A 26,404-nucleotide genomic window follows, 5' to 3' on the forward strand; every position below is an offset into this window, starting at 1 on the left:
TTCACACTTCTCTGGAGCAGCTACTCAACAAGCTAGGCTAGATTTAAGGAAGCCCTTGGCTGCATCATCAGGAGCAGAAATGTTCTTCAGGAATCTCCATCTCTGGAGCCATGTGGCATACTAAGGACAGCAGCAAACTGCTTTCTCTGTGCTGAGTCAGACCAGCTCCAGACCTGCTGTACTGAGGATGTGCCCTACCTTTAAAGGCTCCTTCAAACCCCATAGTATTCTATGATTCTATGGCTCATAACACAGTCAGTTCAGGGAGCTGGAGAGGGCAAGAAGGTCTCCCCTGAGCCTCCTCTTCTCCAGGCTAAGCAACCCCAGCTCCCTCAGCCTCTCCTCACAGGGCTGTGCCCCAGACTCCTCCCCAGCTTTGTTGCCCTTCTCTGGACACCTTCCAGCACCTCAACCTCTTTCCTAACCTGAGGGGCCCAGAACTGGACACAGGACTCAAGGTGTGGCCTAACCAGTGCTGAGCACAGGCACAATGACTTCCCTGCTCCTGCTGGCCACACTCTTCCTGCTGCAGGCCAGGATGCCCTTGGTCTTCTTGGCCCCCTGGGTGCACTGCTGGCTCATGTTCAGCCTTCCATCAACCAGTACCCCCAAGTCCCTTTCTGCCTGGCTGCTCTCAGCCACTCTGCCCCCAGCCTGCAGCACTGCCTGGGGTTGCTGTGGCCAATGTGCAGCCCCTGGCACTTGGATGTGTTCAATCTCCTGCCCTTGCACTCTGCCCATCTGTCCAGCCTGTCCAGGTCCCTCTGCAGAGCTCTCCTACCCTCTAACAGATCAACTCCTGCCCCAGCTTGGTGTCATCTGCAGATGTACTGCTGATGGACTCAATGCCCTCACCCAGATCATCACCAGGCCAACCTCCCTGCTGCACACCATCTGTACCTTCAACAGGCAGCGTGGCTTCAGTCTCCGCGTTTCCAGCCCTGCCCTTGGACACACCAGCATCTTCAGGCTTCACCTTCAAAACCCTGAGCTCTGCTGAATGCTGCTCCTGCTTGATTTTGGACTTCTCAGAGGGCTCAGTGGCTGTGTGCTCCTTGAACCACTTCACACTCTTGGGAGAAGGCCTGAAGTCACAGGCCAAGATGAGCAAATGGTGCTCCAGAGCTCTCTTGTCCTCCAGCTTCCTGGTGATCTGTATGTGGGAATCTGCAAAGCAGGGGTAGGGAAGAAGAAAGGGGGAATGGGCAGAAGAGGAAAGTTTCTGATCTGTATTCCATGCCAGTTTATTTCCTGTATGTCATTCCCAGCTGCTTGGTGAACTGCTCAGATGATGCTGCGGGTTTCTGTTACAGACCTGAGTGGCTTTGAAGCAAACCCAACCTGAGGATCTTTAGGGAAGGCAAGGTTTCTGTAAGGCAACACTTTACATTGCAGATGCAGGGATCAATACTTACTGAATTGCTTGCTGATTAGAGTTGGCATTCAAGTATGAGCAAAGGAAAGTCAAAACAAGGACTTTAGAATGGGATTGGAGATATTTACCATGGTGACAGCAGAAGACATCAAGCCTGGAAGCTTGGTCCCAGATCAAGTCAATGACCAAGCAGATTCATTACATGAGCTGGCAAACTTGTCTAGCTCAGGAATGGGACAAAATAATCTCTCCTGGCAAATTTCTTTGGTTTTGTCCTCTGTGGTAAAGTCAAGAAGGAAAAAACAACCAACCCAAAGCCTAGCCTTGGCTCCATTTGAATACCAGGCACTCCAAACTCATGTAGTCAAATCCTTTCCTAAGGCATGGATGTCTCATCTATAGAATCACAGAATCATTAAGCTTGGAAAAGACCTCAAAGATTAGCAGGTACAACCATGAGCCCAACCCCACCATGCCCACTCAACTGTGTCCTGAAGTGCCATGTCTGCACATCTCTTCAATGCCTCCAAGGATGGGGACTCCACCACTGCCCTGGGCAGCCTGTCCCAGCGTTCCAACCAACAACTGGGAGCTGGGAATTGACCAGATCTTCCACATGCACCTACACTGCCAGGAGCCCAGAGCGTGGAAGCTGCACACTAGACAGTGCTGTCTGAAACAAATGACTGCCCAGGACCTGTGAGAGGGAGGATCTCTCCATGGTGCAGCCAAGCCAGGACACCTTACCTCTGACAAGTAGGTTTGCTGTGGCTTTGGACTTGCCAGTGGGGAGCTGCACAGTGCCTGTCACGCTGGCACTGGTTTGCAGGACGGTCAGCCTGGGGCTGGTGCCTTCTTGCTGCATGATAATGTTTCTGCCAGCCTGCAAGGCTTCTCCACACAGCAGCCATCTGGGAGGTTTCACAGATGGAGTGGAGGTCTCCCATTCCAAGGTGGCCTCTTCAGGCTCGGTCACATCCTCGTCACACAACTCCTTTACCATGCTAATGGATTGCTCTGGATCCAGGGGGGAACAGGAGAGCAGGGATTTAGGAATCCCTCAGTAGCATTCTGCACACTTCTGCAATCTTTACTGAACTTAGTGGCTCAAAAAGCCTTCAAACATTCCTTTGTTTGCGCATCACAATAACCTCAGCTCCTCCAGGGACTGATTGAATGTGGTCCCCACCATCTGGGAAGGACTTGAAAGAGAAGGATCCCACCCATTATCAGAAGATACAAATTCCTCCCCACTGCTGGTGGCATGGGATGGGCTCACACCACCAAATCTGCCTTAAGTTCTCACCACCTTCCTGTCCCTGCCTAGCTGCACCCCCACAACAATAGGCTAACTCTCCTGAACCTTCCTCCTTGGATTGGGAAGGTCAGAGCCTTCTTCTCAGTCCTCCTTCTCAGCACTTACTCCACCCCACCCCCATGCAGGAACAAGATCCCCCTTTGTCCTCCTACCCTCCTGAGGCATCCTGATGTTGGCAGCAGCCTTCAGCTTGTTGTCAGTTTTGGACCATTGGGGCTGGGCCTCACCATGTGAAATGTCCCAGACAAAAGATCCACTCTCCTATTCATTCACTTCCACATCTTCCAGGGCTTTAACAATCCTGATCTCTGGGGCTGTGAAAAGAGAGAGAGGAAGATTTCCCTGAGCTTCATCATGCCTGGCTCTGCTGTGATCACCTTCTGCATGCTTGCAGACAGAGCACATGGAGTGTGTGTGATTCCAGACCAACATCCCCTCCTGGCCACTTTCCTTCTTCAGCACAGGAATCACATTCCCTGCTTGACCCTAGAGGCACAGTACCAGCTCCAGCAGAGGATTTTATGGCTGCTAGAACTTTACACAGGCTTCAAAAGAAGTTAACCACATTAAGGAGTGAAAATCTGCCAAGGATTCCTAAACACAAGCCTCCCATCTCCTGCATCCTAATCACTGAGCAACCTGATCCAGCTGCAGATGTCTCTGTGCACTGCCAGGGGGTTGGACTAGAGGATCTTTAAAGGTCTCTTGCAAGCCAAAGGATGCTATTCTACAGGAAAGCTGGAGAAGGGATCTGGAGAAGGGACTGCAGGGACAGGACAAGGGGCATTGATTTCCACCCAGAGCAGGGCAGATTTAGATTGGACATCAGGAAGAAGTCCTTTAGTGAGTGTGGTGAGACACTGGAACAGATTGCCTGGAGACACTGTAGATGCCTCATCCCTGGAAGTATTGAAGACCAGGCTGGATGGGGCTTTGAGCAACCCAGTGTAGTGGGAGCTGTCCTGGCAGGGGGGTTGGAACTGGATGAGCTTTAAGCTCCCTCCCAAGCCAAACCATTCTATGACTCTATGAAAGCTGTCCCATTCACATCCTTCTCTGCAAGCTTACAGCCTTGGCTGTGTGTCTGGACCACAGCAGCCACAGGGACATCTGCCACATGCTTTGCCCCAGCTGTAGCTTTGCTTCAGAGTCTCTTGCACTCAGCATATTCCTCTTTAACTCTGCACCTTTGCACTGACTCATCAGAACCAATTCACCATTTTGTGCTCCTGCAGCCCTTGCCTTTTGGAAGGGATTTCACCTTGACTCATCCTCAGGAGCAGGGCTCAGATGTAAAGCAGCCTGCATGCAAAGGGCATCTCATCCCAGTGACAAAGTCAGGGAGGAAGGAGGAGTTCAACAGAGCAGTGGAACAGAACAAGTGTGTGTGAAGTTCTTGCTAAACCTAAGTGGCCACATGAGGACAGCATCTAGTAAGGAACAGGACACTGCCAGTTTGTCTTTTCAGAGCACAGACTCAGACCACTCTGAGTTGGAAGGAACCTTAACATCATTTTCTCCCAACCCCTCTGCCATGGGCAGAGACATTTTCCCCTAGATGAGGTTGTTCCAAACTCCATCTCACCTGACCTTGAACACTTCAAGGCAGGGGGCACCCATAACCTCTCTTAGGAAACTCTTCCTGTGCCTTACCCTCTTCAGAGTGAGCCTAAGAGCTAATCTAAATCTACCTTCTGGCAGCTTCAAATCCTTATTCCTCATCCCATCATGACATTGCCCTGATGGAGGTCCCTCCCCATCTTTCCTGAGGGCCCCTTGAAGTACTGGAAGCCTACTCTGAGGTCCCTCTGGAGTTTATCTTCTCCAGGCAGAACAACCCCAACTTCCTCAGGCCCTCCTCACAGGGGCAGTGCTTCAGCTCTCCCATTTTCACCTCCCTTCAGATGCAGCTCTGGGAAAAAAACCATCTGCCAGGGCAGAGCAGACCATTTATTTTTATTTAGAATAACCCATATTTATTTAGAAGAAACCAAACCAGGTTGGAAGAGACCTTCAAGATCATTGTGTCCAACCCATCAACCAATCCAACCCACCCAAACAGCTAACCCATGGCACCAAGCACCCCAGCAAGTCTCCTCCTGAACACCTCCAGGGATGGGGACTCCACCACCTCCTTGGGCAGCACATTCCAAAGGGCAATCACTCTCTCTGTGTAGAACTTCTTCCTAACATCCAACCTGAACCTCCCCTGGCGCAGCCTGAGACTGTGTCCTCTTGTTCTGGTGCTGGCTGCCTGGGAGAAGAGACCAACCTCCACCTGGCTCCAACCTCCCTTCAGGGAGTTGGAGAGAGCAATAAGGTCACCCCTGAGTCTCCTCCTCTCCAGGCTAAGCAACCCCAGCTCCCTCAGCCTCTCCTCACAGGGCTGTGTTCCAAACCCCTCCCCAGCTTTGTTGCTCTTCTCTGGACTCATTCCAGCAAGTCAACCTCCTTCCTAAACTGAGGGGCCCAGAACTGGACACAGGACTCAAGGTGTGGCCTAACCAGTGCTGAGCACAGGGCACAAGGACTTCCCTGCTCCTGCTGGCCACACTCTTCCTGATGCAGGCCAGGATGCCCTTGGCCTTCTTGGCCCCCTGGGTGCACTGCTGGCTCATGTTCAGCCTTCCATCAACCAGTACCCCCAGGTCCCTTTCTGCCTGGCTGCTCTCAGCCACTCTGACCCCAGCCTGCAGCACTGCCTGGGGTTGCTGTGGCCAATGTGCAGCCCCTGGCACTTGGATGCGTTCAATCTCCTGCCCTTGGCCTCTGCCCATCTGTGCAGCCTGTCCAGGTCCCTCTGCAGAGCCCTTCTGCCCTCTAACAGCTCAACTCCTGCCCCCAGCTTGGTGTTGTGTGCAAACTTACTGCTGATGGACTCAAGATCCTCATCCAGATCATCAATGAAGATGTTAAAGAGCACAGGGCCCAGCACTGCTCCCTGGGGCACACCACTGGTGCCTGGCTGCCAGCTGGCTGTGGCACCATTCACCACCACTCTCTGGGCTCAGCCTCCAGCCAGTTCCTAACCCAGCTCAGAGAGCTGCTGTCCCAGCCAGGGGCTGACAGCTTGGCCAGCAGTTTGCTATGGGGGATGGTGTCAAAGGCCTTGCTGAGGTCCAGGTAGACTACATCAACAGGCCTCCCCACATCCACCAGGCAGTCACCTGATCATAGAAGGAGATCAGGTTGGTCAGGCAGGACCTGCCCTTCCTGAATCCATGCTGGCTGGGCCTGATCCCTTGGCCATGCTGTGAGTGCTGTGTGATTGCACTCAGGGTGACCTGTTCCATGATCTTGCCTGGCACTGAGGTCAGGCTGACAGGCCTGTAATTCCCTGGCTCATCCAACCAGCCCTTCTTGTGGATGGGCACTACATTGGCAGCTTCCAGTCCTCTGGGACCCCTCCAGTGAGCCAGGACTGCTGAAAAATGATGGAGAGTGGCTTGGCCAGCTCATCTGCCAGCTCTCTCAGCACCCTAGGATGGATCCCATCCTGTCCCATGGACTTGTGGGGATCCAAGCTGCTGAGGAGAGTTCCAAACACCTCCTCATGGAACATAGGGAAACTGTGCAGCTCCCTGGCTCCTTCTGCCAGCTCTGCAGGCCAGCTGTCTGGAAGACGTTCTGTCCTTCTCGTAAGAGCTCCTGCCCAGCTTTCCTCTAGGCCTGCCTGAAATGAATCTTCATGTTTCCCAGGTCTAAGTTTGGTTCATAAAGATGCAGGAAGAGAGACAAACAACTGGGGGGAGGGGAAATCCCATTTGACATTTGGGACACTTAATTCCAGCCTCAAATGCACTACAAGGTGGGTGTTGGTCTCTTCTCCCTAGGATCATAGAATCATATCAGCAACAAGGTTGGGAAAGACCTCAGAGATCATCAAGTCCAAGCTGTCACCCAAGGCCTCAGGACTAACTAAGCCATGGCACCAAGTGCCACGTCCCATCCCCTCTTGAACCCCTCCAGGGATGGGGACTCCACCACCTCCCTGGGCAGCACATCCCAATGGCCAACAACTCTCTCTGGGAAGAACTTTCTCCTCCCCTCCAGCCTAAACCTCCCCTGGCACAGCTTGAGTGACAGAAGGAGAGGAAATGGCCTCAAGGTGTACCAGGGGAGGTTTAGGTTGGCTATTAGGAAAGATTTCTTTACTGCAAGAGGGAGGGAGGGAGGGGAGCAGGGAGGGGGAAGGTGTTGGGAACCCCCTGGTTTTGTCCAGGGGGGTTCTGGTGTTGCTGATGAATTGTAACTGGATGTAACCATTGTGTATTCTGTACACAGCCATCGCATTCCATAGTTTAGAGTGGAGCTTTGCTTGCCAATACAGCTTCCTTTGCTTTCCAGCTGAGCTGCTCTGGCAATGGTCAGTTGGGAAGGGCTGGGGGGGTCATTGCAACCCACCCCAGGTGCAACAACTGAGGACAAACCCAAAGCTCCCTCCACATTGCCACCAAAGGAGCCATACCTTTGGGGGTGATGGTGAGGCTGCTCTTGTCACCCCTGGGCTGGCAGGAGTACTCTCCCTCATCCTCAGCCCGGATGCCTGTGATGCTCAGGCTCCTTCTGAGCCCCTCCTGGTGAATCTGGAAGCGTTTGCTGGCTCTGAGCTCCACACCGCTCCTGCGCCACACCACCTGCCCCTTGGCCTGGCTCACCTCCCAGCTCAGAGAGATGCTGCCTCCAATCTCAGCAGCAACAGCTTCCAGGCTCTGGGCAAACTTCACTGATGCAGGAGAAGAGAAAAGCTGTGGGGAAAGGAAAAGATCAAAAGCCTGTTCCAAGAAGCTGGTTCTGGGCAACTGTAGCAAATGAATCATCCTAAGAATCACAGAATCAGAGAACTGTCAGGGTTGGAAGGGACCTCAAGGCTCAGCCAGGGGCTGGCTTCCCTCAGGCAGCCAGCAAAAGGCTACACTTGGGCATTTGGGAGCAGGAGAACTTTGCTGGCCTCTGCTGGGGCAGCCACAGCAGCTGCACCACCAAGTCAGGCTTTGAGGCTGGAACAGTTTCAGAGTAGTGTCCTCCACCCTCCCAAGGCAGTAGAGCTGCTGGCTTTGGGACACAACGTGCACTGCTCTCTCCTCACCTTGCACCTGCACTTGGAATGCCTGCTTGGCATTCTTTGTCTGGCAGCTGTAGGCAGCAGGCTCTGAGCTCTCAGCCAGGGTGCCTGGCAGGGTCCTGGGTGCCCCTCACTCTTAATCACCTATGTCTTGCTGCCCTTGATTTCTGTTCCATCCTTCAGCCACTGCGTGCAGCCGGTTCAGGCGTCACTGAGGTGCTCAGTGTGATGCTCTCATGTTCTGCAACAACAAGAGGCTCCTCCTGGACAGCTTTGTGCTCAAATTTAGCCTCTGCTTCTAGGACAGGCATTAAAAGAGGAAAAATTAACAATTTCCATCTCAAATCCTTAACACAAAGAAGGGCAACAAGGCTGGGGAGGGGTCTGGAGCACAGCCCTGGGAGGAGAGGCTGAGGGAGCTGGGGTTGCTTAGCCTGCAGAAGAGGAGGCTCAGGGGAGACCTTCTTGCTCTCTCCAACTCCCTGCAGGGAGGTTGTAGCCAGGTGGGGGTTGGTCTCTTCTCCCAGGCAGCCAGCACCAGAACAAGAGGACACAGTCTCAAGCTGTGCCAGGGGAGGGTTAGGCTGGAGGTTAGGAAGAAGCACTTCATAGAGAGAGAGATTGGAATGTGCTGCCCAGGGAGGTGGTGGAGTCCCCATCCCTGGAGGTGTTCAGGAAGAGCCTGGATGAGGCCCTTGGTGCCATGGTTGAGTTGATGAGATCGTGCTGGGTGCTAGGTTGGACTGGATGATCTCAAAGGTCTTTTCCAACCTGGTTCATTCCATTCTATTCTATTCTATTCTATTCTATTCTATTCTATTCTATTCTATTCTATTCTATTCTATTCTATTGTTGTTTCCCTCTAAGCCACACAGAGAGCTGCTTAGGTGAGAGCTCACCGGTTGGTTCCAACTTGAAGGGCAGCTTCTGGCCTGCAGCCTCACAGATGGATTCTCCAGCATCTCTCCTCTCCAGCTGCTCCACCACCAGGCCCTGAGGCTTGCCCAGCGTTTCTAGTTTGAACTTTCTAGAGGCAATCAGCAGTTTGCCATCCTTGAAGCATTTCCCTTCAATTGTGTCCTCTGCCACCTCCCAGCTGAGGCTGGCACTTTCTGTCAGGACAGCATTCACCTCCTGCTGGACGTTTTCCTGGGTGATGAAGGCAGGCTTGGGCTCTGAAGGGAGCAAACATTGATTGAGGGAGTGAATGAGCTCAGGCTTACACATTTCTGTGCAGGCACCTGGAAAAGATTTGGGCTGTCACCTGCCCAAACAGGTTGCCCTCACTGGGCAGAATCTACCCTTCTATGGATGCCAACTGCAGTGTGGGAACTAGGGAAGCAGGAGCCTGGGGATGGAGAAGAGCTCAAAGGTCTCTTCCAACCTGGGTACTTCTAGTCTAGTCTCATCTAGTCCATCCTATCCTATCCTATCCTATCCTATCCTATCCTATCCTATCCTATCCTATCCTATCCTATCCTATCCTGTCCTATCCTGTCCTATCCTGTCCTATCCCCAAGAGGGTCCTTGACAGCAATCCTGTGGTGGGAAATCACCATGCAGAACCCTCCTTTAACTCAAACAGAATGAGCTCAGCCTTTGTGCCATACTAGAAACAACCATTCCACATCTGCAAGCCCAGACAAGGAGGTACAGAAGATCAGGTGAAGCCTACAGACTATTGCCACTGAGCCACTGTGCAACAGCTACTACAGTTCTTATCCTCTCCTGTAATTCAGACCAGATGTGTCTCACCTGGGACAGCAAGCTTGAAGGTCAGCTTCTGGCCAGCAGCCTCACAGCTGTACTCCCCAGCAGCTTTCTTCTCCAGCTGACTCACCACCAGCCCACCAGATTTGCCCTCTGACTCCACCTTGAACTTCTTGCTGGCAGTGATCAGCATCCCTTCCTTGGACCATTTCACCTGGGGCTTCTCCTGGGCCACCTCCCAGCTCAGGGGGGCATTTTGTGTCAGTGCAGCTTTCACCTCTTTCGGCACCGTCTCCTTGCTGACAAAAGCATCTTCTGCCTCTCCAATAGGGAAACATTAGGGGGGGAAATACACAAGATCTGACAACTTGCAAGCAGAAGATCCTCCATGTGTTTTGTGGAGAGGTTCTACAGGATCCTCTCTTGCAAGCAGCATTGCTTTGGAGGTCCTTCTATCTCCTAGCACACTGCACCCTCAAAACATAAGCAGTTACTGCCTGCCTCCCTCAGGCACTCCCTGCAGGCTCCTACAGACAGCTTTTCCCCTCCTTGAAGACTCTTCTCTGCACACCATCTCTGTCAGGTTTGTACTCTGAGGGGCCTGGGAGGGTGAGGAGTAGGGGTGGCTTCAGGTCATGTTCCTACACTGCTGACCATGGCACTCCTTGTAACCCCTGGAGCCACACCATAGGCTGGCCATGGGTACTGCACAATCCATGGACAGAGAAGTGTCCTGCAGGGAGCAAGCTGAAGCAGGAACCCATTTTATACACTCTACATTTGAGCTCCTCTGCTGCATCAGCTGCAGCAGGGCTGCAAGAAGGTCTCATTGGCATTAAGGTGTCATTAACAAGGCAGCAGACCTGGCCTGTACTGCATGATGCAGAGCTCCTCAAAGGCAAACCTCAGCCCACTGCAGCTTAAGCAGCATCTTGAGAGCTAAAATAGCTCCAGCACAAACCACAGCTCACAGTCCCAACAGGCTGTGAAACTATGGAACATCTCAGCTTCTGTCTGCACCTGGCACCATCAATGTGCCCCAAAGAGGTGAGTTACGACCCAAAGGTGTACCTGGGGGCTGTGCCTGAAAGGAGCAGTTGGCAGAGGCTCCCAGCTGGGTTATTCATCCTCTGCACTCCTGCCCTTTAACAGCAATGGATTGGGGGCTTTCATCTAAACCATATTTATCCCCTACTGCCAGACCAGAGAATGCTTGAATAGGAAACCATTTTTATGGCAAGAGGGAAAGTCACTCAAGCTTTTCATCAGCTCACCAAGTGTTTTACACCACCCAGTCTTTTGCCTCAGAAATGTGGGTTAGGGTTCCAATAGTCAAACAGCATTTCCAGCCCCAGCTGCAGCTGGTTAGTGAAGTTCTGCTGGACCTGGATGAAAAACCCTTTGCAGGACATGTGGCTTTGGCCATTTCAAGCAAGGATTTCACTGGCACCATCATGCTTGAGCTAATGAGATTGCTGCCTCAGACCTTTCAGCTACACAGCCAGCTCATTCCCAAAGCCTGCAGCACCTGGTGCCCTCAAGGCCCCAAATCCATAGCTGCATCCCAGCACTCAACACTTGGCATCTAACCCTCAAGCAGCCCTTAAGCAGGGAAGGGTTTGTGTGCCCAGTGGAGCCCTGGAGTACAGGAACCCTGCAAACTCTTCTGAGGGCAATGGTAGCAGGAGAAATGAAGAAGCCAGCAAGCCACTGAGCTGTGGGACGATGCAGGGAGACAAGGGTTTGTGCAGCAGCAGAGCCAAGCCCTCTGAGCACTCATAATCCCTCCTGACTTTCACACTGGATCATCCTGCAGGGAGTGCTGGCCTTGCACTGCCATGGTACAGCTGTAGCCATGGGGAATGCAGCAAGGGGAGCTAGGCAAGGACTCTCCCCTGGTGACACAGGGGGAGCAGTGTTACCTTACCCTGTCCAGCCGTGAGCTCATCTGCACTGAAAGAGAACTGAAATCCTTTGGCTCCTGAGGCAGACAGCTGAGCACAGCCCTCAGGGAAAGGAATTCAAACCCCAAAGCACCAAGTTACTGTGCTGTCTGACTCCTCAGAGCAGTGCAGTGAGACACTGGAACTGCTTGCCCAGAGAAGTTGTGGATGTCTCATGCCTGGAAGTGTGCAAGACCAGGGTGGATGAGGCTTTAAGCAACCTGCTCCAGTGAGAGGTGTCCCTGCCCATGGCAGGAGTGCTGCAGCTGAATGAGCTTCAAGGTCCCTTCCAGCTCAAGCCAGTCTATGATTCTCAGCTTCTCTGCAGTCAGGCATGGGCTGGGTTCAGCACTGAGCTGACTTTGGTTCATACCAGTGGGCTTTCTGCCAGGGCTCAGGTTGGGTGTTCTCTGAAAGATGCCTCTCAGGTCTAGCCTTGCTGTAAGCCAGCCCCCACTGAAACTGGCAGTGCCCTGAGCCAAGAGCAGGAGCTGCACAACTCATGAGACAGAGCCAGTGCCCCAACTCTCCACCTGCGTGCCCCATGCAGAGTGGGGACCCAGCAGCTGCTGGCTTCTGGTGTGTGCTGTGGGGAGGAGCAAAGCTGGAACCTACAGCAGTGGTTCCACACTGCACATAGAAGGTGGGGGGAGCAGAGAATCATAACATGGGTGGGCTTGAAAGGGACCTGAAAGATCATCAGCTTCCAACCCCCTCTCCCATGGGCAAGGACACCTTGCCCTACATCATGTTGCCTGAGGTCCCTGGCCTCAAACACTTCCAGGGATGGGGGATTTACAACCTCTCTGGTCAAGCTGTTTCAGTGGCTCACCACCCTCACACAGGGAAGAACTTTTCCCTTCCACCTCCCCTAGGCCTAACCACTTTCAGTTTAAAGCCATCACCTCTTGTCCCATCCCTCCATGCCCACCAGCATGCCACATCCCAGCCAGGCATCCAACAACAGATGGGAGACATGGTAAGAGGAGGAGCTGGAGGAAAGGTTGTTGAACACAAACCATCTGTGACAGAACAAGAGGACACAGTCTCAAGCTGAGCCAGGGGAGGTTCAGGCTGGAGGTTAGGAAGAAATTCTTCCCAGCAAGAGAGCTTGGCCCTGGGGATGTGCTGCCCAGGGAGGTGGTGGAGTCCCCATCCCTGGAGGTGTTTAGGAGAGATGGGTGGCTTGGTGCCATGGTTCAGTTGATCAGATGGTGCTGGGTGAGAGGTTGGACTGGATGATCTCCAAGGTCTTTTCCAGCCTGGTTCATCCTATTCTATTCTATCTGTATCTATTTCTGACCATCAGCCATGAACCATTCATGGTCTGTGGAGCTGCTGCTCACCTCTGTGTGTTTGCACAGCCAGACTATGGACTAGCTGAAGCAACTCCCTGTTTTGAGAGGGAAGGAGGACATTGTGCAGAGCAAAGATGAAACCAAGAGGCAAGAATATCAGTACCAAGAGGAGGAACACAGCACTAGTGGTGATCAGAGTGGAAGAGGCCCTTGATCAATGTGCCTGCTCATGGAAACCCTTGATTCACTACCTGGGCCTAAGAAGACAGCAGGGAGTTGAGAACCTGGGGTCAGGAGAGCTACACACAACCTCTAGATCTGCCTGACACAGCCTCCCTGAAATGATGGCTTAGACCAGCAGCAGAAGGCACATGAACAGCACTTCTAATCTCTTGACAGAGAAAACAGGAGAAGAATCAGAGAATCATAGCATGGAAGCAATAAGGTTGGAAAAGACCTCAAAGGTCACCAAGTCCAAGCTGTCAGCCAAGAGCTCACGAGTGCCAAACCATGGCACCAAGTGCCACGTCCAACCCCCTCTTGAATCCCTCCAGAAGACAATCAGAAGCAAAGAAAAGGCAATGAAACACCAACCAAAATGTGTCCCACCTGGGACAGCAGCCTTGAAGGTCAGCTTCTGGCCAGCAGCCTCACAGCTGTACTCCCCAGCAGCTTTCTTCTCCAGCTGACTCACCACCAGCCCACCAGATTTGCCCTCTGACTCCACCTTGAACTTCTTGCTGGCAGTGATCAGCTTCCCTTCCTTGGACCATTTCACCTCGGGCTTCTCCTGGGCCACCTCCCAGCTCAGGGGGGCATTTTGTGTCAGTGCAGCTTTCACCTCCTTCTGTACCTTCTCCTTGTTTGGAAACATCTCTTCTGTCTCTGGAAGCAAACCACAGCACTCATGCTTGAGGGTGTTTGCAGTTGTCTTCTCCAGTTCTTAACCAAGTCTCTCCTATTGCACTGTGCTTGCCCTTGCCAGGTGGCATCATGAGCAGAGGGCTGCAGCACCTCTCCTGTGAGGACAGACTGAGGGAGTTGGGGCTGTTCAGGCTGCAGAGGAGAAGGCTCCCAGCAGACCTAATTGTGGCCTTCCAGGATCTGCAGGGGGCTACAGGAAAGCTGGGGAGGGACTTCTGAGGGTGTCAGGGAGGGATAGGACTGGGGGGGATGGAACACAACTAGAAATGGGGAGATTCAGCTTGGCTGTTAGGAAGAAGCTCTTCCCCAGGAGGGTGGTGAGAGCCTGGCACAGGCTGCCCAGGGAGGGGGTGGAAGCCTCATGCCTGGAGGTTTTGAAGGCCAGGCTGGAGGTGGCTGTGAGCAACCTGCTGTGGTGTGAGGTGTCCCTGCCCATGGCAGGGGGGTTGGAACTGGCTGAGCCTTGAGGTCCCTTCCAGCCCTGACACCTCTCTGATTCTATGATCATGGTAGCCCATTCAAGACAAGAAAACTCTTTCCCCTCCATCTGGCTGACAGTGCAGAAGTGCATGGGAACTCTGGGATAAAGGGTAAAAAAGTCATCATTGGAGCCCAGATTTGGACCTGGCTCTCAGAGCATCACCAGGCACTCCCTGAACCCTCCTCCCTCTTGTTCCCAAGCTTCCAGTCAATGAAGCTTCAGTCTTCAGTCAGTCTTCCTCTCCAGGAACTGTTCCCCTTCTTTGATTAGGATCACTGCAGTTCAGCTCTTCTCCATCTCATCAGAGCTCTCTCAGCACCTCCTCCTTGCCTTGTCTCTATCCTTGCACCTCTGCTATGGCCTCACACTATGATTCTGCAGGAGCTTCTCTGCAGGCACAGCAGGGAGCTGAGAGAGATGCACAACTGGCCAGCCTTGCCCTTCAATTGTGATGGTTCCATGGAAGCCAAAGTGCACCTTGAGAAGGTTGATAGGGCAGCTGGCCAGAAATGAAGTCCTCCAGCTGAAATCCTTCCCCCCAGAGAGGCTGTGAGGTGATCCTCCAAACGTCAGAGCCCAGCCAAAAGGGAAGGTTTCTTTAGTTTGGGCCTTCCCAGCATTTTCTCACCTCTGACTTTGACTTGGAATGTTGTGCTGTCATCCTTTGTGTCACAGCTGTAGCTCCCTTGGGCTGCTTGTGTCACCTGCTTGCCCCTGAGCTTGTGCTGCGTCCCCTGGGAGCTGACTGCTGTCCTCTGGGCCTGCTTCACCTCCCTGTGATCCTTCTGCCACACCACAGCTCCACTGGCGCCTGCCACCTCCCACCCCAGCTCCAGGCTGTCAGAAGGACTGCCTGAGACCTCTGGAGGTGTTTTGGGCTTGTTGACAAAGTTAACAGCTTCATCTGGAAAGAGAAAGCAGCTCATGGCTTGGGCTCAGGGGGAGGGGGGAGGGGAGGGGAGAGGGGAGGGGAGGGGAGGAGAGGAGAGGAGACTCGAGGAGAGGAGAGGAGACTCGAGGAGAGGAGACTCGAGGAGAGGAGACTCGAGGAGACTCGAGGAGAGGAGACTCGAGGAGACTCGAGGAGAGGAGACTCGAGGAGACTCGAGGAGAGGAGACTCGAGGAGACTCGAGGAGAGGAGACTCGAGGAGACTCGAGGAGAGGAGACTCGAGGAGAGGAGAGGAGACTCGAGGAGAGGAGAGGAGACTCGAGGAGAGGAGAGGAGACTCGAGGAGAGGAGAGGAGACTCGAGGAGAGGAGAGGAGACTCGAGGAGAGGAGAGGAGACTCGAGGAGAGGAGAGGAGACTCGAGGAGAGGAGACTCGAGGAGAGGAGAGGAGACTCGAGGAGAGGAGACTCGAGGAGAGGAGAGGAGAGGAGACTCGAGGAGAGGAGAGGAGAGGAGACTCGAGGAGAGGAGAGGAGAGGAGAGGAGAGGAGAGGAGAGGAGAGGAGAGGAGAGGAGAGGAGAGGAGAGGAGAGGAGAGGAGAGGAGAGGAGAGGAGAGGAGAGGAGAGGAGAGGAGAGGAGAGGAGAGGAGAGGAGAGGAGAGGAGAGGAGAGGAGAGGAGAGGAGAGGAGAGGAGAGGAGAGGAGAGGAGAGGAGAGGAGAGGAGAGGAGAGGAGAGGAGAGGAGAGGAGAGGAGAGGAGAGGAGAGGAGAGGAGAGGAGAGGAGAGGAGAGGAGACTCGAGGAGAGGAGAGGAGAGGAGACTCGAGGAGAGGAGAGGAGAGGAGACTCGAGGAGAGGAGAGGAGAGGAGACTCGAGGAGAGGAGAGGAGAGGAGACTCGAGGAGAGGAGACTCGAGGAGAGGAGACTCGAGGAGAGGAGACTCGAGGAGAGGAGAGGAGAGGAGAGGAGAGGAGAGGAGAGGAGAGGAGAGGAGAGGAGACTCGAGGAGAGGAGAGGAGAGGAGAGGAGAGGAGAGGAGAGGAGAGGAGAGGAGAGGAGAGGAGAGGAGAGGAGAGGAGAGGAGAGGAGAGGAGAGGAGAGGAGAGGAGAGGAGAGGAGACTCGAGGAGAGGAGAGGAGACTCGAGGAGACTCGAGGAGAGGAGAGGAGACTCGAGGAGAGGAGAGGAGAGGAGAGGAGACTCGAGGAGAGGAGAGGAGAGGAGACTCGAGGAGAGGAGAGGAGAGGAGACTCGAGGAGAGGAGAGGAGAGGAGACTCGAGGAGAGGAGACTCGAGGAGAGGAGAGGAGACTCGAGGAGAGGAGAGGAGAGGAGAGGAGAGGAGAGGAGAGGAGAGGAGAGGAGAGGAGAGGAGAGGAGAGGAGAGGAGAGGAGAGGAGAGGAGAGGAGAGGAGAGGAGAGGAGAGGAGAGGAGAGGAGAGGAGAGGAGAGGAGAGGAGAGGAGAGGAGAGGAGAGGAGAGGAGAGGAGAGGAGAGGAGAGGAGAGGAGAGGAGAGGAGAGGAGAGGAGAGGAGAGGAGAGGAGAGACCAAGTTGGAAGAGACCTTTGAGATCATCCAGTCCAACCTAGCACCCAGCACCATCTCATCAACTAAACCATGGCACCCAGTGCCTCATCCAGGCTCTTCTAAACACCTCCAGGGATGGGGACTCCACCACCTCCCTGGGCAGCACATCCCCAGGGCCAATCTCTCTGGCTGGGAAGAATTTCTTCCTAGCACCCAGCCTAACCCTCCCCTGGCACAGCTTGCAGACAGCAGTTGCAGCTGTGCCAATCAACTGTGGATGGCAGTCAGAACACTCCTGAGTTTCTAACAGACTCTGCTCCAACCTGTGCATCCCAGACTCACCTCAGACTTTTCAATCACAAGGCAGAGTGTCATCTCCTATGTTGCACAGCTATGTTCCTTCATCTTCTGCTGTCACAGCTGCAGCCACAAGCTTCTGCAGCTTTCCTTTCTCTCCCACCGTGAATTCCTTGCTGGCTGTGATCTCTTTGCCATCTTTGTACCACTGAACCCTGAGGCTGGCCTCAGAGGTCTCAGAAAGCAATTCAGCCTGCTTGCCAGGACTGGCCCTGACAGCTCCTCCACTTTCCTCTTTGTGCTGAAACAGGACCCAGACACACAGAGGTGCTCAGGAATGGCCTGGCCAGCAGGAAATGCACGCCCTGAGCCCTAAGTAGGTGCATCTTCCCTCTGGCACAGGCTGGCCAGAGAGCTGGGGGATGCCCCAGCCCTAGCAACATTCCAGGCCAGGCTGGATGGGTCTTTGAGCAGCCTTGTCTAGCTGAGGCTACCCCTGCTCACCTCTAAAGGTTCCTTCCTACCCAACCCCTGCTGTGATTTGATGACCTACAGGAGGTATTCATTTATCCTAAGACCAAACACTCATGCTTCATTATGGATCTAATCCCTAGGTGCTAATGCACAAGCAGACTAACTTCCAGCCTTGATAAACCATAGGCTAAGTACCAGGTCATCAGGAGGGAAGGGACTGCCATGAGGGCAAGAATACCCAAAGGAGGCAGCTATGAAACAGTACTGGTTCCAATCTAGCAACCACTGAGACAAAAGAGCCTTTAGCTGTTTCTCTGTGCAGCCTTCTGTCTGAACACCCTGCACCCAGCAGGCCAGCTGCTGTGCCTTGGGAAAATCTGTTCTTATGCCTCAGGGGATTGACAGAAACCAAACCCAAACCAAACCCAAGGGGGAAAAACCAAATCACAGGAATCAAAGCAAAGCCCAAAACTCCCTGCACAGCCTCTGGAGCACTCTCTGCCCATCCCTTGCTGACTCTGCTGGCTTAGAGTCCCTAAAGCAGAGCAGCCCAGACAGTCACACACCTTTCACTGCCAGCTGAGACCATTTGATCCCCTGCACAGGTGCACTCAGGAACTCCAGCAGCCTCTGCTGCAGGGTGGAGGATTTGCAGGCTATGCTTCTTCCCCCCACTTTGAAGCTCATATTTGTCACTGCCCTTGAGCTCTTTCCCATCCTTCATCCACCTCACAGCAACTTCTGTGTCTGAGAGCTCAGCCAGAAGTTTGGCTTCCCCCCTGCAGCCTGGCACAGACCTTCTCTCCATCTCTGCTCTTGTTGGCAAACCTCACTGCAGCACCTGGCAGGAGCAAAGGGTTTGTTATTGCAAGCTCTATCAAGGTAGCCCTGAGATGAGTCTGCTGGAGAGGCTGGGATCTCTGACAGAGTATTAGGTCCTGCTCCTGCTCTCACACTCCTGGCAATAATGAGCTGCTTCTCTGCTTGGGATTTTTTGTCCCACTTTGGCCACACCAATGCCAGGCAGTGCTGCAGGCTGGGGTCAGAGTGGCTCAGAGCAGCAGGCAGAAAGAGGTCTGGGGCTGAACATGAGCCAGCAGTGCACCCAGGGGGCCAAGAAGGCCAAGGGCATCCTGGCCTGCAGCAGGAAGAGTGTGGCCAGCAGGAGCAGGGAGGTCATTGTGCCCTGTGCTCAGCACTGCTCAGGCCACACCTTGAGTCCTGTGTCCAGTTCTGGGCCCCTCAGGTTAGGAAAGATGTGGAGGTGCTGGAAGGTGTCCAGAGAAGGGCAACAAAGCTGGGGAGGGGTCTGGAGCACAGCCCTGTGAGGAGAGGCTGAGGGAGCTGGGGTTGCTTAGCCTGCAGAAGAGGAGGCTCAGGGGAGACCTCATTGCTCTCTCCAACTCCCTCAAGGGAGGTTGTAGACAGGCAGAGGTTGGTCTCTTCTCCCAGGCAGCCAGCACCAGAACAAGAGGACACAGTCTCAAGCTGTGCCAGGGGAGGCTTAGGCTGGAGGTGAGGAAGAAGTTCTTCCCAGACAGAGAGATTGGCCCTTGGGATGTGCTGCCCAGGGAGGTGGTGGAGTCCCCAGCCCTGGAGCTGCTTAGGAAGAGCCTGGATGGGCTGCTTGGTGCCATGGTTTAGTTGATTAGTGTTGGAGAATAGGTTGGACTGGATGAGCTCAAAGGTCTCTTCCAACCTGCTTCATTCTATTCTATTCTAATATCCAACCTCAGTCTCCCCTGGCACAGCTTCATCCCATGCCCTCTTGTCCTGTCACTGCTCCCCTGGGAGCAGAGCCTGACCCCCACCTGACTACAGCTTCCTTGTAGGTAGTTGGAGAGAGTGATAAGGTCCTCTCTAAGTCTCCTCTGCTCCAAGCTGATCACCCCCAGCTCCCTCAGCCTTTCCTCACAGGACTGTCCCTCCAGCCCCAGTCTTGTGGACACTGTGCAGACATCCCTAAGCCAATTCCTGGGCTCCAAGTGGCACAGAACAGACAATCCCAAGGACTCATTGTGCTCTTCACAGAGAGAAAAGCAGTCTTGTCTGGCTTGCAGTCACTCCTGTTTCTAGCCTACCATGGGGAGCCCCTTGTTAGGCACCCAGCAGCTAAGTGGCCTTGCCCAGAACAGATCTGACAGCAGTGCAGCTTCTGCTGCCCACAGCAGCTGGGAATTCACATCCAACCTTTGCTAAAGCAGGGCAGACTTAAACCAGGGAGGGCTCTGCTCTGCCTTTGGGATTTGACCTCCATCCCAGTTACCAGGAAGCAGCTGCTTACTTCTCAGGGATGCAGAGAATGGATCTGCTTTCCAATCAAACCAGAGTGGTGCTGACTGCACTTGCACCACACATTGGACCATAAACCACAACTCCTCCATCAGCTTCCCAGGGAGGTCAACACCACTCTTGGGCAGAATGCAGCCTTGTGCTCCCCAGGCCACAGCCAAGACAAGTGTAAGGCAGTGGGAGGAGGCATATGTCCTGTTTGGGATCATGTGAAGGGAATTCTGGAGTGCTGGGTTACAGCTCAAGGACTTGGCCTTCTAGGGAGCCCCTTGAAGCATGGCTCCCTACCAGGTGACACAGCTTGTGCAGCAACCCAATCTGTCCCTGCTCTTTGATCCTGTGTCCCAGGTACACCCTGGCAGGAGAGCCAGGGGCCCATGGGCTGCCCACAGGTGGTTCTCCTCTCAGCCCATGAGGGAATCCTCTGCTCTGCACATGCCTGGGGTGAATGTTATTCACAAGGTCAAGCCTGGAGGCTCACCTGTGAATCACACTCTTGGCAGGTGAGACTTGGCCAACCTTGTCTCTTCCCTGGGACAGACAACTCTGCCATGCTCCTGCTGCCTGCCTTCATCTCACAGAGCAGACAGCATCACCGTCTGCAGTGAGGCCCTGGGCGCTGAGCCGGCCATCGCTGCCCTCTGCTTCCATGCTGCATTGCTTGCTCTGCCTGAGTTTGCTTTCCTCCTTGAGCCAAGCTGCCTCTGTGCTAGCAACAGGCACTGCACTGGAAGGTGGCAGATTCCTTCTCCCTCACTTCAAGATCCCTCAGCTTTTTCTTGAAGGGTACTGAGGGCTCTTAAGAGGAGAAAAGCAGAAAGGAGAGAGCAGAGTTTAGGGAGGGCTGCAGTGGGAGGGGCAAGGAAATAAGTCACCAGAATCAAACTAAACTAAGTAGCAGCTCTCAGGAATGAGATTGGTTTGTCCTGAACTCTCAGCCAAGCCCTACTGCAGGAAGTGTTCTGCTGTCAGCTGAAAGCAATCCTGGATCCCAGCAGAAGAATGTTAAGGTCTTACCTAAAGATGAGCAAGCCCCAAGGGCAGTCCCTGCCCCACAGCAGCACACAGAGAAGTTTGCTCTAATCCCAAGCAGCCTGAGCAAGCTGCTGGAGCATCACCTTCATCAGTTCTGCCCTTGTGAACATCTCTGTGTTGTACCTTCTCCCTTAGTGAAGGCAGCAGAAGGAAGCCAACCAGCCTGACTCTCTAGACAGCAGCAGCCCCTTCCCATCCAAGTCATGACAGATGCTGCAGGTGGGTGAGGAGCAAACAAGCTGCTGACAGGGAGCAGGCACAGGGCAGAAATCCTAGGTGAGTGTGAGCAGCTGAGCTGGTCAGCTGGGACAGGCCTCTTCTAAAAGCCTTTCAGCAGAAGCAAGCTCAGCAAAGGGATCTGAAAATGCCCAGAGAGGTGAATCACAGACTGCTTTTGTTCAGGAGAGACCTTGAAGCTCATCAGGTGCCAGCACTAAACCACAGCCCTCAGCACAGCTACAGGAGGAGTGGTTGTGAGCAGAGTTACAGATGTGGGGGGAAGCACAGAGGGGATGAAAGGAGGAGTTTTCTCTCCTCCTCCCCAGCTGCTCTCACTGACAAGAAAAGAACTAAAGGCAGAGCCCAGCCAGCCCAACTGCCTCTGCTCTCCTCCAGGCACAGACCTGCAGCGCTCCAGCTGAGAGAGAAACAAGAGTGGAGTCCAACCTGCAAGACAGCTGCATGGAAGTGTGGGGAGACACTGCCAGTTTCATTCCAGCCACAGCTGGGCTGGGAAATCATCCCTGTACCTCTCCCCCCAGCTGGAGAAAGGGAAGCTGGACTGAGGGGGACAGCCAGTGCTCACAGCCACAGGACTGGTGCCACACTCAGGCCACAGCTCTGGATTAGCCAGTGCTGACTCATCACCACTTAGGCTTCAAGAGAGATCAGGTTTGGACCTGAACCTTCATCTTCTAACAACTCCTCAGCACCTCCCAGCCTCCATTCTCCCTCTCCCTGACCATTCACCCTCCCAGGCTGCTCATTCCCTGTGCTCACTAGCAGTGGGGAATGGAAGCTCTCAGACTGAAAGCCAAGCAGGATTAGGTTTGCCTTAGATTCCTAAACCCATGCCCACGGTGACACATCCCACTCAGTGCTCTGGAGGCTGGAGACACCAACTGAGGCCCTCCAACATCCCACACCCAAACTTTGATGGCCAGGAACCTCTATTCTGTACAACTCAGAGCTTAGCCTCTGAGACTATCACCTCCTTCCCCACCACTAGGACAGGAGGATGCTGTCTTGGATCTGCTTTGCTCTTTCAGAAACCCAGGCCCTAGAAACTCAGGCCTTCAGTTCTGCAGCTCATTCATTCCAGCCCTGGCACAGCCATGCTTGCAGCTGTCACCTAAACACCTCCAGCCACTTCTAGCTGAGCACAGCCTGGATAGAGAGACCAGACTGTAAGGGGCTGCCAGGGGGAGCAATGCTATCTACTGCTTTGGTTGGATCTCAGGATTCAAACCTGCCTGGGAGCCCATACAACCCCTCCAGAAACAGGAAGGTCACTCTAGCTCACCACATCAACTTGGTGAGGACTTCATGCATCTCAACTCAAGGCCAAAACCTCTTGCCTTGAAGGGCTATGGTTACAGAGACCTGCTCTGCCCACACCCCACATGTCAAATATCCATTGTGCTTTAGCCAGCAGGCAACTCAGATTCTGCCTTGGAATTCCACAGAGACTCAGAGAATTGCTTTAGCTGGAAAAGACCTCCAAGGGCATCAAGCCCAACTGGCAGCCTAACACCACCATGGCTCTCAAACCATGGCCCAAAGTGCCATGGCCACATGCTCTTTGAGCACCTCCAGGGATGCTTGACTCCACCACCTCCCTGGGCAGCCCACACCAATCTCTCCTCTGGAAGCAACTCATGTGGCCAGGGGGAGTGAAGCAGCTGCAATTCTCATGCCATGGAAACCAGCAAGAGGGCAAGAGCAAGAAAGCCTTCAGCAGAAGGATGCCAGCCTTCAGGAGCTGGGTGCAGTCTTGCTGGGGGAGATAGGAAAGAGTCTTGAGAAGACACTAAGAAGACATCCCAAAGGCCAGAAGGAAACAGGAGAGGCACCTGAGAAGCACAGCAGTGTCCTCCCAGCCTTGGAGCAGCTGGCCAGCTCACTAACCCTTCTCCCCTTACAGTCACCAAGCAGTGCCATAGAATCACTCACAACAATTTGCCTGTTGGGGAAAAAGGTGAGGCAGAAAGAGCAGAGCCCAAGCTTGAGGGAGCAGGGAGCAAGAGCAGCTCATGGAGTCAGGGGGAAGCTGCAGGAGCTCAGAGCAGACACCAAGTTGGCTGCTGGTCTTGGGGACAGATTTCCCCACAGCATCACAGGCATTTGGTTTGCTCCACACCAAGCAAAGCAGCAACAAGATGATGTTGTCTTTAAAAGCAGGCCCTGCTGACACAGCTTTGGCTGAGAACAGCTACAGCCTGCAAAGAAGCCAAGGTTTGCTTCACCTTCTCCAGGCTTGGCCTGCTCTTCTCCCTCGCCTGCCTTTCCTCTGGCCTGGGCCTGGCCTTCTCCTGGCCTCTTCTCCTTGCTTATTCCAGAGGCAAGTTTTCCCTCTGCCTAGCAAACAGGATCCAGTCAGACCAAGAGCATGGAGAATCCTTCCCAAGGGAGCTAGCTAGGAATGCATGGACAAGCTCCCAGCACTTGCTGCCTTTGCTCTTCCTCCTGGTTTCTGTGCTTTCCCTGGCTCCTCTCTTCCTCCACATCTCTCCTCTCTCAGTTCAGGTCTCAAGTGTCACTGCCATGACAATGGTCATCTAAACTCCCTTCAGCTCAGAGGAATAAAGTGGCCTCAGCCCCACTCTGCTTTTCCAGCCTCTCTCCTCTCTGGCCTGCAACCTTTAACCTTTTCATCCAGGATCTGATTGCTGCATTCAGGGACTGAGATGAACATTGCTTGGCCCAAGCCCCAGGATGGAGGCTTGTCCACTGCTCTCACCAGCTTTACACATGGCCTCAGGACATCTCCAAAGCCTTTAGGGATGTTAGGTTGGTTATTTGTGTTCCCCCCAGCCCCTCTGCTCTTTGCTTTGGGGGAAAAAAGGGAAAAACCAAGCAAGCCAAACCCCACAGCCAAGAACCAAACCAACAGGACTACAGAATCCTTTTGCTGGGCAGAGAGCTTTAAGATCATCAAGTCCAACCTCTAAACCCATTAGCTCACCAGCTAAACCATGTCTCTCTCTGCCACATCTCCACAGCTGCCAACCCCCTCCAGGGATGGAGACTCCACCCCTGCCCTGGGCAGCCTGGGCCAGGGCCTCACAGCCCTTTGGGGGAAGCAATTGCTCCTCATGCCCAGTCTAAAGCTCCCCTGGCAGACAGGTTTGCTCCTGGGGAGTGTCTCGGCACTTCTTTCACCCCTCAGGTTTCAGGGTGTGGCTTTGTCATTTCACCCTGCTCTGGACACTGGAATTCCCTCTGCCTGACCAAGAGGATTTCCAAAGCAGAGGAATCAGCTCCTGGCTTTCCTTAGCTGGGAGGGTGACATTCTGCCCTGCAGCTCCTCCTTTGAGACTGACATCTGATCCATTGCATCTCCTCGAGGGAGAGCTCCAAAATCTCTCTGTTTAGCTCAGGGACCTTTAAGGAATGAGCTCAGCAGAGGTCCTGTGTCCAGGCTCTAGGCTGACAGCAGCCAGGAGGCTTTCTAGAGGAGCTTTGACCTATAGCCAGCTCTAGACCCTGAGAGAGAGCCAGAGCCACCTTGCTGACAAGAGGCTGGACCTGGCAGTCTTCATGAGTCCTACTTTGAGCAGACACACAGATATTGTCTGGGCTGCAGCAACAGAAGTGAGCTCAAAGGAGATGATTCTGCCCCTCTGCTCTGCTCTTGTGAGACCCCACCTGCAGCACTGCATCCAGCTCTGGAGCCCCCAACACAAGAAGGCCTTGGAACTGTTGGAGAAGGTCCAGAGGAAGAGCACCAAGAGAAGCAGAGGGCTGGAGCTCCTCCCTGGAGGGCACAGGCTGAGGGAGTTTGGGCTGTTCAGCCTGCAGAACTCTCCAGGGAGACCTCAGAGGAGCATTTCAGTAGCTGAAGGGGGCCTAGAGGACAGCTGGAAAAGGCCTGTTGAAATGGGCATGGGCTGCTAAGGACAAGGAGCCCCAAGGCAGCAGCAGCTGCTGCTCCTCTCCTAAGAGCAGAGGAGGAGAGCCAGGGCCGCTGCTGGCTCCTTCCCCCATCTGCCCTGGCCCCAGGGCACTGCTGGGGCACACACTCTGCTCCCCAGCCCAGAGGGCACCACCCTGCCTCTCCTCTCAGCACCACCCAGTGCCAGGCATCCCTAGGCTACAAGCTGCCTTTGCCCTGCAAGCAGCCCTGTGGCACGGAGCAGGCCCCTCCAGCACTCCCCAGGGGGGGTCCTGCAGGCCCAGACAGGGCCACAGGGGCAGGAGGCTTCTGCTCTCCCGGCCCCTGGGCCCCCAGGCTCAGTGGCAGCTCCAGGGAGCTGGGAGGCTGAAGGAGCCCACAGGGCACGGGGCTGGAGCCCAGCACAGCAGCATCCTCCTGCTGCTCCTGGCAGGGGCAGGGGCACAGAAGGGGCTGGGCTGAAAGGCACCTTCCAGGCTCCTCCAGCCCAAGCCCCCTGCACTCAGCAGGGACAGCTGCAACTGCAGCAGGCTGCTCAGCACCCCTGACAGCCTGGCCAGGCTCCAGGGAGGGGCATCTCTCACCTCCCTGGGCAGCCTGGGCAGGCTCTCACCACCCTCAGAGGGAAAAATCTCTTCCTCTTCTCCAGCCTGAAGCTCCCTCTCTCAGTTCAAGCCATCCCCTCTCCCAACAGGCTCTGCTCAAAGCCTGGCCCCAGCTTGAAGCACTGAAAGGCCCCCAGGAGCTCTCCCTGGAGCCTTCTCCTCTCCAGGCTGAGCAGCCCCAACTCTCCCAGCCTGGCCTCACAGCAGAGGGCTCCCAGGCCTCCCAGCATTGCTGTGGCCTCCTCCAGCCCAGACTCCAACAGGTCCCTGGCTGTGCTGAGGCCTCCAGAGCTGCCCCAGCACTGCAGGGGGGGCTCAGCAGAGCACAGCAGAGGGGCAGAATCTCCTCCCAGCCCCTGCTGCCCACACTGCTGGGGAGCAGCCCAGGACACAGCTGGCTCTGGGCTGGCAGTGCACAACTCCTGACCATGGCCACAGCAGCAGCTCACAAAGAGTTTGAGATCCCTGGCAGGAAGGCAGGAAACCAGAGGCAAGCCTGGGATGGCCTCAGCATCCTCAGGGGGGCCCAAAGCTGCTGCACTCACAACCAGCCCTGCTGGGGCTGCCAGAGCAGCTTTTCACCACCCTGAGCTCTCCTGCAGGGCAGCAGCCCAGAGCCCAGAGCACAAACTGCCCCCCAAGGAGCTGAAACTGCTGCCTGAGGCTGATGCTCAGGAAGGTTCCCATTTCCCTGCTTCCTGAGGCTCCCTTTGGCTGGGGTCCTGTGCTCAGCACCCCTGTAGGAGGGACTGGAAACCATCCAGGTCTGCCCCAAAGCCCTTGGCTCCCAAGCACAGCCTGGCTGAGCCCTGGGGGCAGGAGGTGGAGGGGAGGCCAAGCTGAGGCAGCAGCCTGGCAGGTCGCTGTCCTTCCCCAGGGGCAGCAGCTGCTGGGCAGGGAGCTGCAGGCAGCAGCAGGCAAAGGTCAGCACAGGGCTGAGCGCTCCCAGAGCAGGAACCACACAGCTGGGCAGAGAGAGGGCCAAAGGCAACGGAGACACTGGCAGAGGAGAGGCTGCTTGACTCCTCAGGGGGCAGGGAAGGGAGCAGAACA

At 54.6% G+C, this 26,404-nt stretch overlaps 1 protein-coding gene across 10 annotated transcripts in view; it reads right to left on the bottom strand.

Annotated features, from left to right (window-relative positions):
* LOC137456011 (obscurin-like) overlaps window positions 1–26,404 on the bottom strand; it is a 46,243-nt gene that overhangs the window by 5,409 nt on the left and 14,430 nt on the right. For 3 of the 10 annotated variants that reach the window (XM_068167237.1, XM_068167235.1, XM_068167240.1), the window contains 6 exons: window positions 13,319–13,594; window positions 7,903–8,056; window positions 7,162–7,441; window positions 2,846–3,007; window positions 2,123–2,392; window positions 901–1,167 (listed from right to left, as the gene is read on the bottom strand). In XM_068167237.1, the coding sequence (XP_068023338.1) occupies window positions 901–1,167; window positions 2,123–2,392; window positions 2,846–2,858 (550 nt within the window). In that variant the 5' untranslated portion in view covers window positions 2,859–3,007; window positions 7,162–7,441; window positions 7,903–8,056; window positions 13,319–13,594. Of the gene's footprint in view, window positions 1–900; window positions 1,168–2,122; window positions 2,393–2,845; window positions 3,008–7,161; window positions 7,442–7,782; window positions 8,057–8,657; window positions 8,757–13,318; window positions 13,595–14,742; window positions 14,912–16,876; window positions 17,084–26,404 lie in introns of those variants that run through there. The other 7 variants (XM_068167236.1, XM_068167239.1, XM_068167243.1 and 4 more) reach the window with 7 other exon arrangements.

This window comes from Melanerpes formicivorus, unplaced genomic scaffold (genome assembly GCF_026170545.1).
Source record: "Melanerpes formicivorus ecotype bairdi unplaced genomic scaffold, bMelFor1.0.p_v2 SCAF_114, whole genome shotgun sequence".
NCBI lineage: Eukaryota > Metazoa > Chordata > Aves > Piciformes > Picidae > Melanerpes > Melanerpes formicivorus.